This window comes from Balaenoptera physalus (assembly GCF_965194825.1).
Source record: "Balaenoptera physalus genome assembly, chromosome: 6".
NCBI classification, from domain to species: Eukaryota; Metazoa; Chordata; class Mammalia; order Artiodactyla; family Balaenopteridae; genus Balaenoptera; species Balaenoptera physalus.
In genome coordinates, this window is record NC_138885.1 from 136275266 (window position 1) to 136288348 (window position 13083).

General features: G+C 47.3%; 1 protein-coding gene across 7 annotated transcripts in view; it reads left to right on the forward strand.

Annotated features, from left to right (window-relative positions):
• The window catches only part of TRAF3IP1 (TRAF3 interacting protein 1), a 65580-nt gene that overhangs the window by 21080 nt on the left and 31417 nt on the right, over positions 1–13083 (forward strand). For 5 of the 7 annotated variants that reach the window (XR_014265060.1, XM_082466214.1, XM_082466215.1 and 2 more), the window contains 5 exons: positions 2217–2301; positions 2742–2825; positions 5523–5646; positions 5864–5897; positions 8703–8779. Coding sequence is in view for 6 of the 7 variants with exons in the window: in XM_082466214.1 (XP_082322340.1) it covers positions 2217–2301; positions 2742–2825; positions 5523–5646; positions 5864–5897; positions 8703–8779 (404 nt within the window). In the remaining variant the exon portion in view is untranslated. Of the gene's footprint in view, positions 1–1224; positions 1246–2216; positions 2302–2741; positions 2826–5522; positions 5647–5863; positions 5898–8702; positions 8780–13083 lie in introns of all 7 variants that reach the window. The other 2 variants (XM_082466216.1, XM_082466212.1) reach the window with 2 other exon arrangements.

The following is a 13083-nucleotide window of genomic DNA, read 5'->3' on the forward strand; positions in this document are numbered from 1 at the left end:
CCCACAGCCTGTCCCCAGCGACGCTGAGGGCATGGGCTTTGAAGAGAGTCTGGGGGTGTGGCATCGGGGCCCCGGTGGCCCAGCGGCTCTCAGGCTGGTCTCTCTCCCGCGCACCAGGCGACAGGGCAGCGAGGAGGGCGGCTGCGGCCGCTGCACGTCCTGCCGGGCAGCCCCCGTCACCCCGTCTTCCAGAGGCTCCGTCTGGAGCCACGCTCCCCAGGCCTGTCCTTGCCTTGTCCCTCTGTGGGGCGGGACCTCCGGGAGGCTCTGTGTCCCACGCAGATGGGGTCCTGGAGGGCTTCCGGGTCCCCCCGATGCCCTAAGCAGGGGCCCCCTCCGCCCCTAGAGCCGCCCTCTTTGGGGCAGCGTTTCTGTGGCTCTGATCACAGCGTCCACAGGCCACCTCGAGGTACCCCCGCCGGCGCACAGCTCCGGGGTCTGAGGGGCGCTTGTCTGTCGCGTCTGTGTGTCCCGAGGGTAAGCTGGGCCCATCCCGGGGGGGCGTCTGTCCAGGCCCTACCTGAATCCAGGGAGTTTTGGGTCTTCTGCACATGTGTTTATGCATTTTAAGAGTGTAACACAGAGACCTTCCTGGGTCCACCCACCCCTGCAGTGCTTCACTCGTTGACTGTGGCCGCGTCGGTCACGTTTGTCCCCATAAAGCGGCACTTGAAGAGAAAGGGTCCTGGGGGAAGAGTGCCAAGGCAGGCCCGTGTGGGGCAGAGACACTTTCTTCTTATTTAGGAGCCGATGGAGAAACACTCGCTGCTGAGTTATGTAAGACGGGCTCTTGTTTGCTTCCATCCAGAGCCTTGAAAATGCCCCAAGGTGTGTTCGCCAGTTCACCCCTGGCTCGTCCCACACACATGGAGTCAGTCAATCCGTCCGTGGCTTCGAGGCTCTGTCACCTTCTCCCTCTTCTGTTTCTTTCATTCCTCTCTTTGATGGATACGCTTTCTTCTCATCGCTGCTTCCTGTTTTCATGTATAACATGTCCTGATTCATAGTTTTGTTTGTTCTTTGTCTTTCTCTCTTTGAAAATAAAACAGTGGCAGTAGGAAACTAGAAAAAAGGCTATGAGGAAATGACCATTTTTTTCCCCAGTAGACATCCAAAATTATTAATTATGTATTTTTCGCTAATCCTGTTCTGCTCATTTAATATACTGAGGTTTCCTAACACAGAAGTTGATTTTCTGATGCACCTTTTTTTTTTTTTTTTTAGGTGATTTCCCTAGTGATGCAGGTAAGGAATAGCCTTAAGTAAATCTGTTTGGTATCAGTTGTGTACGTGTGTATAGTTATTAACATGTGCTCTCAGATTTATGTTTTACAAATTGTATTAGTGAAAGTAACTTAAGGAAACATAACTACACCAAGTTAAGATTTAATTTTCATATTTTATGAAAATATGTTTCAAAAGAATACATTTCAGAATTTCTTCCTGAGTGTAAACTGTATTTCCAATAATCAAATTCTGATTTTACTCTCTTCTAATGTATAAAGTCCTTTTACTTTAAATAGTAAGAGTAAATGTAATTGTCTTAATATTCTAGTTTGGGCTTATTATTTACTGCTTAAATATTTATCAAAATGAACAAAACTCTATTCAGATTATAAAAATAATATGGTACAGAGCCAAAGTAAAAAACCTTAAAAATGCAGAAAAATATGAAGAAGAAAATGAAAAGCACTGGCAGTACCCCTGCTCATAACTTGAATGAATGTCCTTCTAGAACCCCACCTATGTTTATGTTAATTATCAGATATGTTACCCTACTCTGTTGATTATACGTACATTAACATGATGAATGTTTTATACGAGGGTCTCACAAACCGCAGTTTCCTGAAGTTTCCTAGTGTCTTGTCACTGTTGTAAATGCTGACGGGTGAGCGTCTTGACACGAGGTTACACGTGTCCGCTTCTTTCCTTAGCTTGTATTTCCTTTAAGTTAAATTGCTGACTTGATTAACCTACCTTTTGAATTCTATTTCTTGAGAAGTTAAACCAGTTTGTATTCCCAGGGTTTGAGTGTGCCCGTTTCCCCAAATCTCCCCCCAAATTTAGATATCAAGTGCCTGTTTTAACTTCATCAAAATGATAGATGAAAAAAAGCTCATTTATATTTGCAGTTGTTTGATTGCTGTCTCTTCACATATTTACCAGTTGTTTGCTTCTTTCTTTGTGAACTGCTGGTTGGCTTGCTGTCCGTCCAGAAGGAGACGTTGGACCTTCTGGCCAGGAGAAGTGTGAGGTGCCGGAGAATTCCGAGCTGCCAGGCGAGCTCCCAGCCGCCGTCAGGTTCGTGTGCTCTGGTTCCCGCCTGGGCAGCTGCCCTGCTCCTCTCCGTACCTTCCACAGCTCATTTAATGCTTGAGCTTAATTGTGAGGAAGTGTGTGTACAGAGAAAGCAAAAACTGTTTAATTTTCTTGTACCTGAGGTGTAACTAACTCACATAGAATGTTTTAGAGATTTAGGGAAATTCGTACTTGAGACTAAATTATGTCATGGTTTGATTCCTGATAGTTATGTTACTACCTTTTGTACCTTAAAATTAACGAGAATGTAAGATTAAAAGATGGATACTTTTAGACTTGTCAGGTTAATGGAACGTTCTTACTGTTCTGCAGACTATGTCCTAACTGGCATATTGATGGTGGCCTGGAAATTAGCATTAACATTAATGTGGGTTTTCATCTGTCCACTTTGAAACGTGCAAGTGTTTTGTATCCCTTTTTAGGAGGATACCTCGGCCCGGGAGCGCAAGGCCCGCACCTCCCCGGGTCAGGCGGCAGGAGAGTGTGGAGGTGCTGACGACAGACAGGTGAGGCCCTGGCATCCGTGTTGGCACCGAGGGGCAGGGCTTCTCTGGCGCTGGTGGGATAGGGATGGGTGAGGATCGTGCGTGTGCTGAGAGGCGGGGGCGGAGCAGGCAGCAGACGGTGCAGGGAGCACTTGCTGTTGAGTAAAAGAGAACCCGGGGTAGACCGTGACCTCAAACCTCGTGCCTGCCACACACTTCAGATAGAAGTGAGGGAAAACACAGGTGTTCATGCTCATACGGTTATGTCTTTACAGTTACGGGGAAAGTGGATTGCCCCCATCTCTAGATAGAGGATTTTCTAAGCATAAAAACAATTAGGGGAAAAATAGGATAAAAAAATTTAAAGGCTTAATTGCACAAAAATTAAAAAACCAAAGGTGGTCAGAAAGTCATGAGCAGTATAAAGACAAGCCTCAGTCAGGGCTTTTATAAATTTTACAAATCTACCTGTGGATCCAGTACAGAAAATCAAAACAAAAAACTAGGAAGATGAAAACAGGCTGGTCGGAGTGGGCTTCAGATGGAACGGGAGGCAGGGCCTGGAGGCGGCGTAGCCGTGTTTTACGTGTGGTTGCCGGGGAAGCGGAGGGATGCGCAACGTCAGGGGAAGTTAGGGGTCTCTGTTTTTAAGATGAGACGGCTCACACATTTTTCTGGTGCGGGGGATGGTCCAGTGGGGAGGCTGGAGATGCCAGCGTTGCGGGGTGGGGAGAGGGGATTGTAGGAACAGAGCCCCTGGGTGGGCCAGGACGTGTGGAGGGAATGGCCTCAGAGAAGGCCGGGAGCTGGCGGGTGGGTGAGTACCCTGGAGGTGAGACCCTGGCTCTTCGTCTTTCTTCTGAGCCAACAGCGAGTCTGGGGGAGGAGGAGCAGGGCTCAGAGGAGAGAGGACGCGGTGGACAGCGTCCTCCACGAGAGGGGCTGGTGAACGGACGAGGGCAGAGGTCCTCATCCGGGGGCCGCCCCAGCCCGGGGCCACGTCTGGGGATGTTTTGTAGCATCGTGACTGGGGAGGAGGTGGAGGTGAGGCCCTTGGCATCTCGTTGGGGCTTGGAGCTGAGGATGCTGCTGAACATCTGTGGAGGGCAGGCAGCCCCAGCCCAGAGGTCTGTGGGGTGCCTCCCGGGCACGTGGGGTGAAGTGATGGGTCAGCATCGCGTGGACGTTGTTCTCCAGCCGGAGTTGGGAAGATGGGTGGGGGTGGTCACAGTGTGGGTGCTTGGATTTGCGGTTAAGCATTTGCTGTCGGTGGCAGTGACAAGGCATCACCCTGGGAGTGTGGCTAAGAGACGGATGTGGGAGAATCCGGGGACCCTAGAGCCCAGGGACTGGGAAGGATCATTTCTCAGCCCTTGAAATCCTCAAGAGTGAAGCCAGGAGCCTGGAGTGCAGGGGTGAGGCCTGGGGTTGGCAGATGGCAGCACTCATAATGGGGTTCAGGGCGAGACTCTGATTCTCGGGGAATCTCTGACAATGCGAGATTCAGAGTTGGGAGATTTTAGGGAGAAAGATCTGGAAGCCTCCATAAGCACAAGGAAAACCTTGACCCTCCCTGGGACCTGGCGGTCGGAGGCCAGAAGGAGGAAGGCCTCGCAGGGCAGGCACGTGGCGGCAGCATTCCGGGATGAGGGTGAGGATGGAGAGAGTTTGCTGAGGGGAAGGATGTCGGGGAGGGTTTCAGGAGTTGGAAGTGGTGGGATGTAGGCCGACGGGGTGTGCAGAGGGCGTGGAAGACCAAGGACGAGACAAGGTCAGTCCTGGTGGGGCAGGACGGGCAGCTGGGAGTGTCTGAGGACCCTGGGGATGGAGCCGAAGGTGTTAGTGGGAAGCGGGTGTTGTGTTGAGAGCTCACACCCAAGTGCAGGGACTCCTTCCGGACCTTCCATCCCACTGAAGGGTGTGTGTGCACGTGTGTGTACGTGTGCTGGAGAGATAGTGGCAGGGGGTGAAGTGTGTTTGTTGAAGCGTGACTGTGTCAGGTTGGTAGGGAAGAAATGAGGGCAGGAGGGGCTGGTGGGGAGCCATGGAGTGTTTGGGTCTGGGGGCTGTGGTCCAAGTGCAGGCGCAGCAGAAGTCGGTGCCTAAGCAGCAGGCAGCTGGTGGTGGTCTGCAGCGGGGTGACAGTAGGAGGGGCAGTTCCAGCGGTGGCCACTGGAGGCAGGAGAGAGCCCTTGGATGGAGGCGGTTACCAGGGAGACCGGGTCAGGAGCCCTTGGACATCGGACTGGTCCAGAATGATGGCAGGCCCTTGGGGAGAGGAGGTGTGTAAGTGAAGGTGCTGGGCGGGGCGTAGGTCAGGGACAGCGCCCAGCAGCCAAATGAGGGGCCTCGAGGAGGCTGCTGTGTTCCCGCGAGAGGCCAAGGAGCGGGGGTCTGGGGCGGCGCTTGCCAGCAGGGCCACCAGTGCCACCCCTGCCCTGAGGTTTGCGACTTGGGAGACTGGGCCTCTCCTGGAGAGGGGCTGCAGGCCCAGGGCTGGTGCGGCAGCGAGCCCGGCTGGGAAGAGGGCATGGCGTGGGGGCGGGGCAGCACGGGGGGGCGGGGCCTGGCGGCTTTCCCCAGACTTCACGTTTGCAGACTGCGTCTCAGCTCTGGCCTCCTCTCAGGGAACCTCAGACACAGTTCCAGACGCTGGGATTGATGAGGACGTGTGACCTGGGGAATGTTTCTGATTTAATCTAATTTCTTTTCATTTAGGACAGGAAGTGGTAAAACCATCTCAAATGTGATCGTGGAGTCACAGAATTCTGACAATGAGGACGACGATCAGTTTGTGGTGGAGGCCGCCCCGCAGCTCTCTGAGGTGTCAGAGCTTGAAATGGTTGGTCAGCCGCAGCGGATGTGTTATAATCACACTCAGACAGCACTGGAATTAATTCTCCCACTTTGAGATTTGTGTAGACAGAATTTTCCTCCAGCGTTTCAGTTAGTTCTCTGCCATCTTTAATTTTGTCACCTCTGCTGAGATGCATGCAAGCATGAGTTTGAGATTCCAACAAATCTGAATCTCCTTTTCTTCTCCTTCCATTCCTGCTCAGGTACAAGCGGTGGAATTAGAAGATGAGAAGCACGGTGAGTCGTGGGGTTGTGTGTGCACACGTGTGTCTGCTCCGTGTGTTTTGAAAGGATCTGGTGAAATGAGCTTTGCCTGCCTGGGTTTGGTCAGGGGTCTGAGTAGCAGTAGATAGGATGCCGTGGGCACGGATGCCTCCTCCGTGTGTGGTTTATTCTGGGAGGCGATGGAAGCTGCTGGGGGGGCGTGGCCAGGACCCCGGAGGGCAGCTGTAGGCAGTTGTGGGGATGACATCACTTCTTTTCTGCACAGTTAGACTGTGGGATTGGATGACCCCTGAAGTCCTTCCCAGGTTGACAGTTCTGTCATATTGTTTTCTTCCCAAGCACAATGTCTTCTTTGATTTCAAACGTTTATAGAAGCAGAGAGAATAGTCTCGTGAACCCCTGACTGTCGTGCAGCTTTTGCGGTGAGCGGTGATCTGGTCTTATCTCAGTCTCCACCGACTGCTTTCAAGTCCTGGAGAGCATCGTTTCTGCCATAAACATGTTCTTTTTAAAAAAGCATAACCATAACTCCATTATTATATATAAAAAAAGCAGTCATTCCTTAATATCATCAAATGCCTATTTTTTTTTCCAGTTGTTTTGTGTGTTTTTTTTCCAGTTTGTGTGAGTCAGAATCCTAATAAGGTCCCTGTGTTTGCATCTGGTGGATCTAACTCTGAATCCTCTCTTAGCCTGTAGGTCCCCTCCCACCCCATCCCCCTTGTAATTTATTTGTTGAAGAGGCTGGTCGGTTGTCCAGCAGAGTTCCTCACAGTTGGGTGCTGCTTGTCACACCCCAGTGTTGTGGGTTTCTTCCATGTTCTTCAGTTCCTGTAAATTAGTTCTAGAGACTTGGTCAGATTCACGTTTTTCGGGCAAGAACACTTGACAGGTGGTGTTGGTTCTTCATCACACCTGCCCGTCTCTGTGCTTGGAGGTCGGTCTCAGTCCGTTGTTTCATGAGGGTTGCAGGGATGGTGACCATTCTCGTACCGCCCCCTTCCCCCTCCAGCATGTTTTAGTTGGCAATCTCCACACTGTGAGGCTTTCCCTCTGCAGGAATTTGCCGCTCCGAGGCCCAGCTTCATGCTTCCCCTCTATTGATCAGTTTTCTTGATAGTGCATTTGTCTTCTGGCACCTTCAGGGGTGACTAATGAGGGCTTTGGTGGTGGTGGTGTTTTTTTTTTTTTTTAATTTTTATTGGAGTAGCTGATTTACAAAAATATGGAACGAATTTGCATGTCATCCTTGCACAAGTGTCATGCTAATCTTCTCTGTATCGTTCCAATTTTAGTATATGTGCTGCCGAAGCAAGCGCTTGATGTCTGTATGATGTCATGGTTTTTAACACACTTGACGTGTTCCATTTCAGTCCATCTCAGTTTTCTCCTTGATGTTCTGTTGTCCAGTGTTTGACCGTGGGGGCCTTTTGACGCGTCCCAGTGGACTTTGTAGCTTCCTTGTTTATGGTAGGACAGATGTTTCAGGCTCGTTTTGTGTATTTCCCACCCAGTGTCTCTAAGGAGCCTGGCTGCAACTTGCTTCTGGGTTGGTCATTGTTTCTGGGGGTTTTCTAATTTTTTTTGTAGGAAAGTATATCCTGAGTTTGTACTGGTATTTCCAACTTAGATTTATGACTGCAGGGTTCTTCCTAAGTTCTTTGATTTTTGCAGGTACATTCCTGTTTCGCGCCCCAATCCTGGCTCCCAGTAGCAGTAGCTGTTTGTTTCTTTACCCTACATTGTACACTCACAGCAATTTAGAGCAACGCCACTGGTGGTTAACAACAACGTGATTACTGGAAACACCTTAGGATCGTTTTTGGCAGATCTGCTTGCCTTTTTATTCTTAGCGTATATCCCATTAGGGATGTACAACCAATTCTTCTCTGTTCGGTTAGGCTTGCCAACATGGTACTGTTATGTTTATTTATTTTATTTATTTATAAAAAATTAAGAAACAAAAGCAAAAAAACCAAAATGAAAAAGTCACCATCACTTCTGTCCTCAAGGAGCAATTAGAAGGGACTCTTTCATGATATTTGCTTCATGGTCCCTCAGAACTGGAAAAAAGGAGGCATTTGCTCCTGTGGGTTTTCTCCGATGTACCTGCAGGGTCTTAGGGCTCTGGTTGCAAGGCATGATGGGAGAAGGTGGACGTGGTGATAAGTGTGTTTGGCCTGCGTAGCTGTAACGGGGGGTGGGGCGGGAACAGGGTCAAGGGGAAGGAGGCAGGTCTGATTTCAGGGTTTCGGATGAACCTCTTCTTCCTCGGGTCTCAGTCCTGCAGAGCACGGACTGTGGTACTGCTCCAGCTTCTGATTCAGTGGAGACACGATTTCAGATATGAGCTGACAGTTCATGATGCTTCAGGGTTTTGATACTGTTACGTTTATAGTTTCATTTTGCTTTCAACTTTTAGACTTTGAAATTTTTGATTTAATTTTGTTTTATTTATATAAAATATTCCCTTATGTAAAATATTCACATGGTTCCAAGGTCAAATGTACCAAACAAGATATATTCAAATGGTTTTTCATATGATATTTACCCCACGAGTAATCCTTTTTAAAAAGAAAAAAAAAAGCTGATGACTTGTCCCAATATAAAAAAAGTATTCGTACTTAGTCTACAATAGGCTGAGAGAATTGCTTTGATCTTTTATCATATAATGATTATCTGAAGCTGTTTCAGTATAGAAAGAGAAAGAATAAGAACTTAGTATTCCTCCTCACCCCCAGCCCCCCACCCCTTTAGAACAGGATAGCTTCTTAGGGCAGAGAATCACTTTAACATAAAACCACTGGTTTTCAACAGGAGGACTTGTCAAAAAAATTTTGGAGACTAAGAAAGATTATGAGAAGTTGCAGCAGTCACCCAGACCTGGAGAGAAGGTAACAAAATGATTTTTGTAAACAGTGGCATTTTAGCAGTCTGTTTCACACATTTACATTTAAAAATTAGAAGCATCTTTCAAATGTTGTGATTATCAGTAATGTCTGTTTACATGTTTACAAGCCTCTTCCCATCCCCCCCACCCTCCAGTTGGGAGGATAGAAGATTTGGGGCTTTTGGGGTGCGACGTTGCTTCCCTGGACCCACATCCAGTCCCGTCCCGGGTGGGGCAGTGGCCTTGCTTGGGAGCTCAGGAGTCAGGGTCCAAGGCCTGTTCTGCTCTGACCCCATGTTGACCCCTTCCTGCCTGGTGCATCCCTTCTCCCTGCGCAGAGCGGACAGGCTGTCCGCATGGCCCTGGCTGATGACGAAGGAAGAGTCGGGGCAAGTTTTCAGGGCTGGCTTTTAAATACACGTGCTATTTGTATCTGGCCTCCAGCCGTCTCCCTTACAGGCGTGTGATGTGGCTTTGTTGGAACCCACGGCCTCGTACCAGCCACTGCCCTTGGGCACGTGACCTGGGGTGAATACCTGCAGGCCGGGTAGTGTGCCTCAAATGCCACGGTGAGGTTTCCGTTATCGCGCCTTAAAAAAATAAGAATCAGTCTTCATTTTGGGGTTTTTTAACAGAAGTTTCTTGGTTAGTTAGCTTTATCAGCAGCCAACAGTTCCAGTAAGTTCTGCATACACACTCCCACAGACACCTTTCTTTCCTTCCAGTTGAATGAACGGTTATTTGTTTTAGATAATTTTGCTTAAAATGTCCTGGTTTGACATGCAGATACGGCCTGCAGGATTCATAGCTACTGAGGAGAGCCGCACGGTAGAGCCCACCGTTAGAGGGAGCCCTTTACAGCAGTAACGGGAGAGTAGCGTAGCCCGAGTTCTGCCGGCAACACCACCGCCAGCTCTTCTGAAAGGAGAAAAACTCTTTCTGCCGTTTATGGTCTATTGCTGTGGAATTTTAATATGTCATAGTCCTTTTCATAGGCCTGAGGACTTGTCCCGGTGTCCCTGGCAGTGTTTCTACAACCCTCTCGGAAACCTCCAGTGTGGGCCTCGGGCTGTTACTGTAGGTAACCTTTGAAGCTTCAGTTGGTTTAAATTTTATAGCTATGTTTTTCTGCAAAGCACACTAGGCCTGTGTTTCAGTTTCCTCTGAAGAGTAAATTTCAGATTAGTAGATCTTCTGACTTCAGAAGATAAAAGGGAAAAAATTCCCTTGTTTGGTGAACATTTGCTGCTTTAAAGAAGTACAGTTAATGAGTGTTCTAAAGTCAGGGGCGATGTGTATTACAGTTGAGTGGGAAAAGTCAGCAAGTTTCTCTGCTTTTTTTTCTTTGGTATGTTATAGACATCAGATTTAAATTTAACTTGTGGGTCTTCTAAAAACATTTTAATTAGATTTTCAAAAATAAGTTAAAATGTATAGGAAAAGTTGAAGTGCTTTCTGTCCTTGCTCTAATCCTGTTCTCACGGGGGCAGCCACTAAGATGCATTTGGTGTGCTCCTTACTTTTATGTGTATCTGCATTGCTTTATGAGCTTGTAACTTTATCCTGTTGTTGATTTGTTGTGCAAGTTGCTTTCTTCAGACAGCGTGATGTTTCTGAGACCCTGCCTGTTTTGATACCGGTAGATCCAGTTTATTCATTTTAATTGATGAATGGTATTCCAGTGTTTGTCAGTAATTAATTCCTTTACTGATGGACGTTTAGGATTCTTCAGCCTTTCGCTGTTGTGAACAGTGCTTCCACGGGCTCCTTTGCGTGTGTCCTGGCACACAAGAGCCAGTGTCTCTCTCCAGCAGTGGTCAGGACGCGTCTTCTGTAAAAGGCCAGGGAGTAAATATTTAAGGCTTCAGAGCTGTGCAGCGTCCGTTGCGACGTCTCATCTCTGCTGACGAGCTTGCAGGCGGCTATAGCATAGATACCAGTAAACAGATGTGTGGCTGCGTTCCAGTGAGACTGTATTCACAACAGCAGAACCAGGCCTGGGCCTGTGATTTGCGACCCCCCTACTTTAGAGGCCGTGCCAGGCCTGGAATTGCTCTGCCAGAGCGCGGGCAGAGCTGCAGTTTCACCAGGTACTGTCAAAGGCTGGACCGATTTGTTCTCCGAATGGAATGAAAGTCTCTGCTGCCACACATCCGTGCAGCCACAGCCAAGATAACGAACATGCCCACTGCCCTCAGAAGTGGCCCTTGGGCATCCCTCCCACCCACTTCTCTCCATGTCCCCCCCGCCCCCCAATCCCCAGCAGCCGCGCATCTGCCTTCTGTCACTTTAGTTTGTGTTCCTAGAACTGTGTATGAATGGACTCATTTGGTATATACTTTTTATTGGGTCTGGCTCCTTTTATCCATCCTGATTATTTTGAGATATCTCCACGTTGCATCCTGTATCAACAGTTCACTTTTTCTTTTACCGCTGAGTAGTAAGTAGTCGGCGGTATGGGTGTACCGCCGTGCGCTTACCCATGTATCAGCCAAGGAACATCTGGGTTGTTTCCAGTTTGGGACTGTTGCAGACAAAGCTGCTGTGAACAAGTCTTTGTGTGAACAAATACTTTCATGCCATTGGGTAAGTACTTAGGAGTGGGACTGCTGGGTCACGTGGTAAATGTATGTTCACCTTCTTAAAACACTGCCAGACTGTCTTCCAGGGTGGTTGCACCACTTTCCGTTCCAACCAGCAGTTGAGTTCCAGTTCCTCCACATCCTCATCAACACTTGGTATGGCCAGTCTTTTTAATTTCTTGTGGTTTTGATTTGCATTTTCTTAGTTGCTAATGATGTTGAACGTCTTTTCTGTGCTTATTTTTCCATTCTAATATCTTCTTTGGTAAAGTGTCCAAATTTTTTTGCCCCTTTTAAAATTAGGCTGGTTGTTTTCTTCCTGTTGAGTTCTGAGAATTCTTCTTATATTCTGGATACGAGACCCTTATCAGACATGATATGCAAATATTTTCATCCAGTCTGTGGCTTGTCTTTTCCTTCTCTTAACAGCGTCTTTCAAAGAGCAACAGTTTAAAATTTTAAAGCAGTCAGATGTAGCGGTTTGCTCTTTTTGTTGGTTGTGCTTTTGGTGTTGTGTCTAAGAAGTCTTGCCTAACCCTCAGTCATAGAGGTTTCTTCATATATTTTCTAGAGGTTTCATAGTTTTAGGTTTTATATTTTGAGTTAATTTTTGTGTAGAATGTGAGGTATATTGAAGTTTATTTATTTATTTTTGCGTATGGTATCCAAATGTTCCAGCATCATTTGTTAAGTTGTCACCCTTAACGAATTTTTTGGCCAATCTGAAGGGTGTACGATTGTATCTTCTTGTTTCTTTAATTTAGTATTAATAGCAACACACATTTGTTGCCTCCCTCTGTGCGAGGGGCTTTTTGTTGATTGCTCTGGCCTCATATCAACTGTCTGGTGTCGGTTCAGCCACAGTCCTGTATGCAGAACTCCTGATGCCAGAAGTATTTGGATTCAGAAGCGTGATGTGGTACATACACTGTATATCCTCTAATCCCTGCTGAGGTCAGAGGTAATCAAATGCATGAACAGTTCCACAACAGCCTGGATTAAGAGTACCACTAAGGGGGTGGGCAGAATGGTAAATATAACCTCACATGAGTTTTTGTGCCAAGTTTATGAAAAAATCTTTCCATTTTCAGCGCTTGTGGGTTTTGGAATTGACACTGTGGTTTCTTCTCATGTGTTGCCTGTTCACATCTTTGCCCGTTTTCTTTAGTGGTGTTTGTCCTTTTGTTATTGGTGTGTGTGTGTGTGTGTGTGTGTGTAAAATGGTTGCATATGTCATATATCCTATAATAATAAATATCATATATGGTATATGTTATGGTTGCATATATTACATGTGTTATGGAATAATCCCTTGTGTCTCATGCTGTAAACATCTTCCCAATCTGTTACTTGTCTAACTTAATGTCTTTTTATATACAGAACTTTTCTATTTTGATATAAAATTTAATCAGCCTTTTTCTTTGTAAGTTGTTTTGCTCTTGCCTTAAAAAAAAAAAACTGTCCTATCCTGGTAATAGAGATGATCTCAGTAGTTTTCTTAAAATAGTTTGTTTTCTTTTTTACATCTAGGTCTCTAATCTGGAGTTTTTGTTTATGTCGCGGGTAGGGATCTGCTTGTTTTCTCCTTGTAAGTGGTGCCGCCCTCTAGTGAACCCAAACCCCTCGTGTGTGGGTGTATTTCTGGGCTCTGGTGTGTTCCTCCTGTTTTAAGTCCTATGTTTTTATGTCTGGGAAAGACGTTCTAATTGTTCCCCTCCACTCCTCC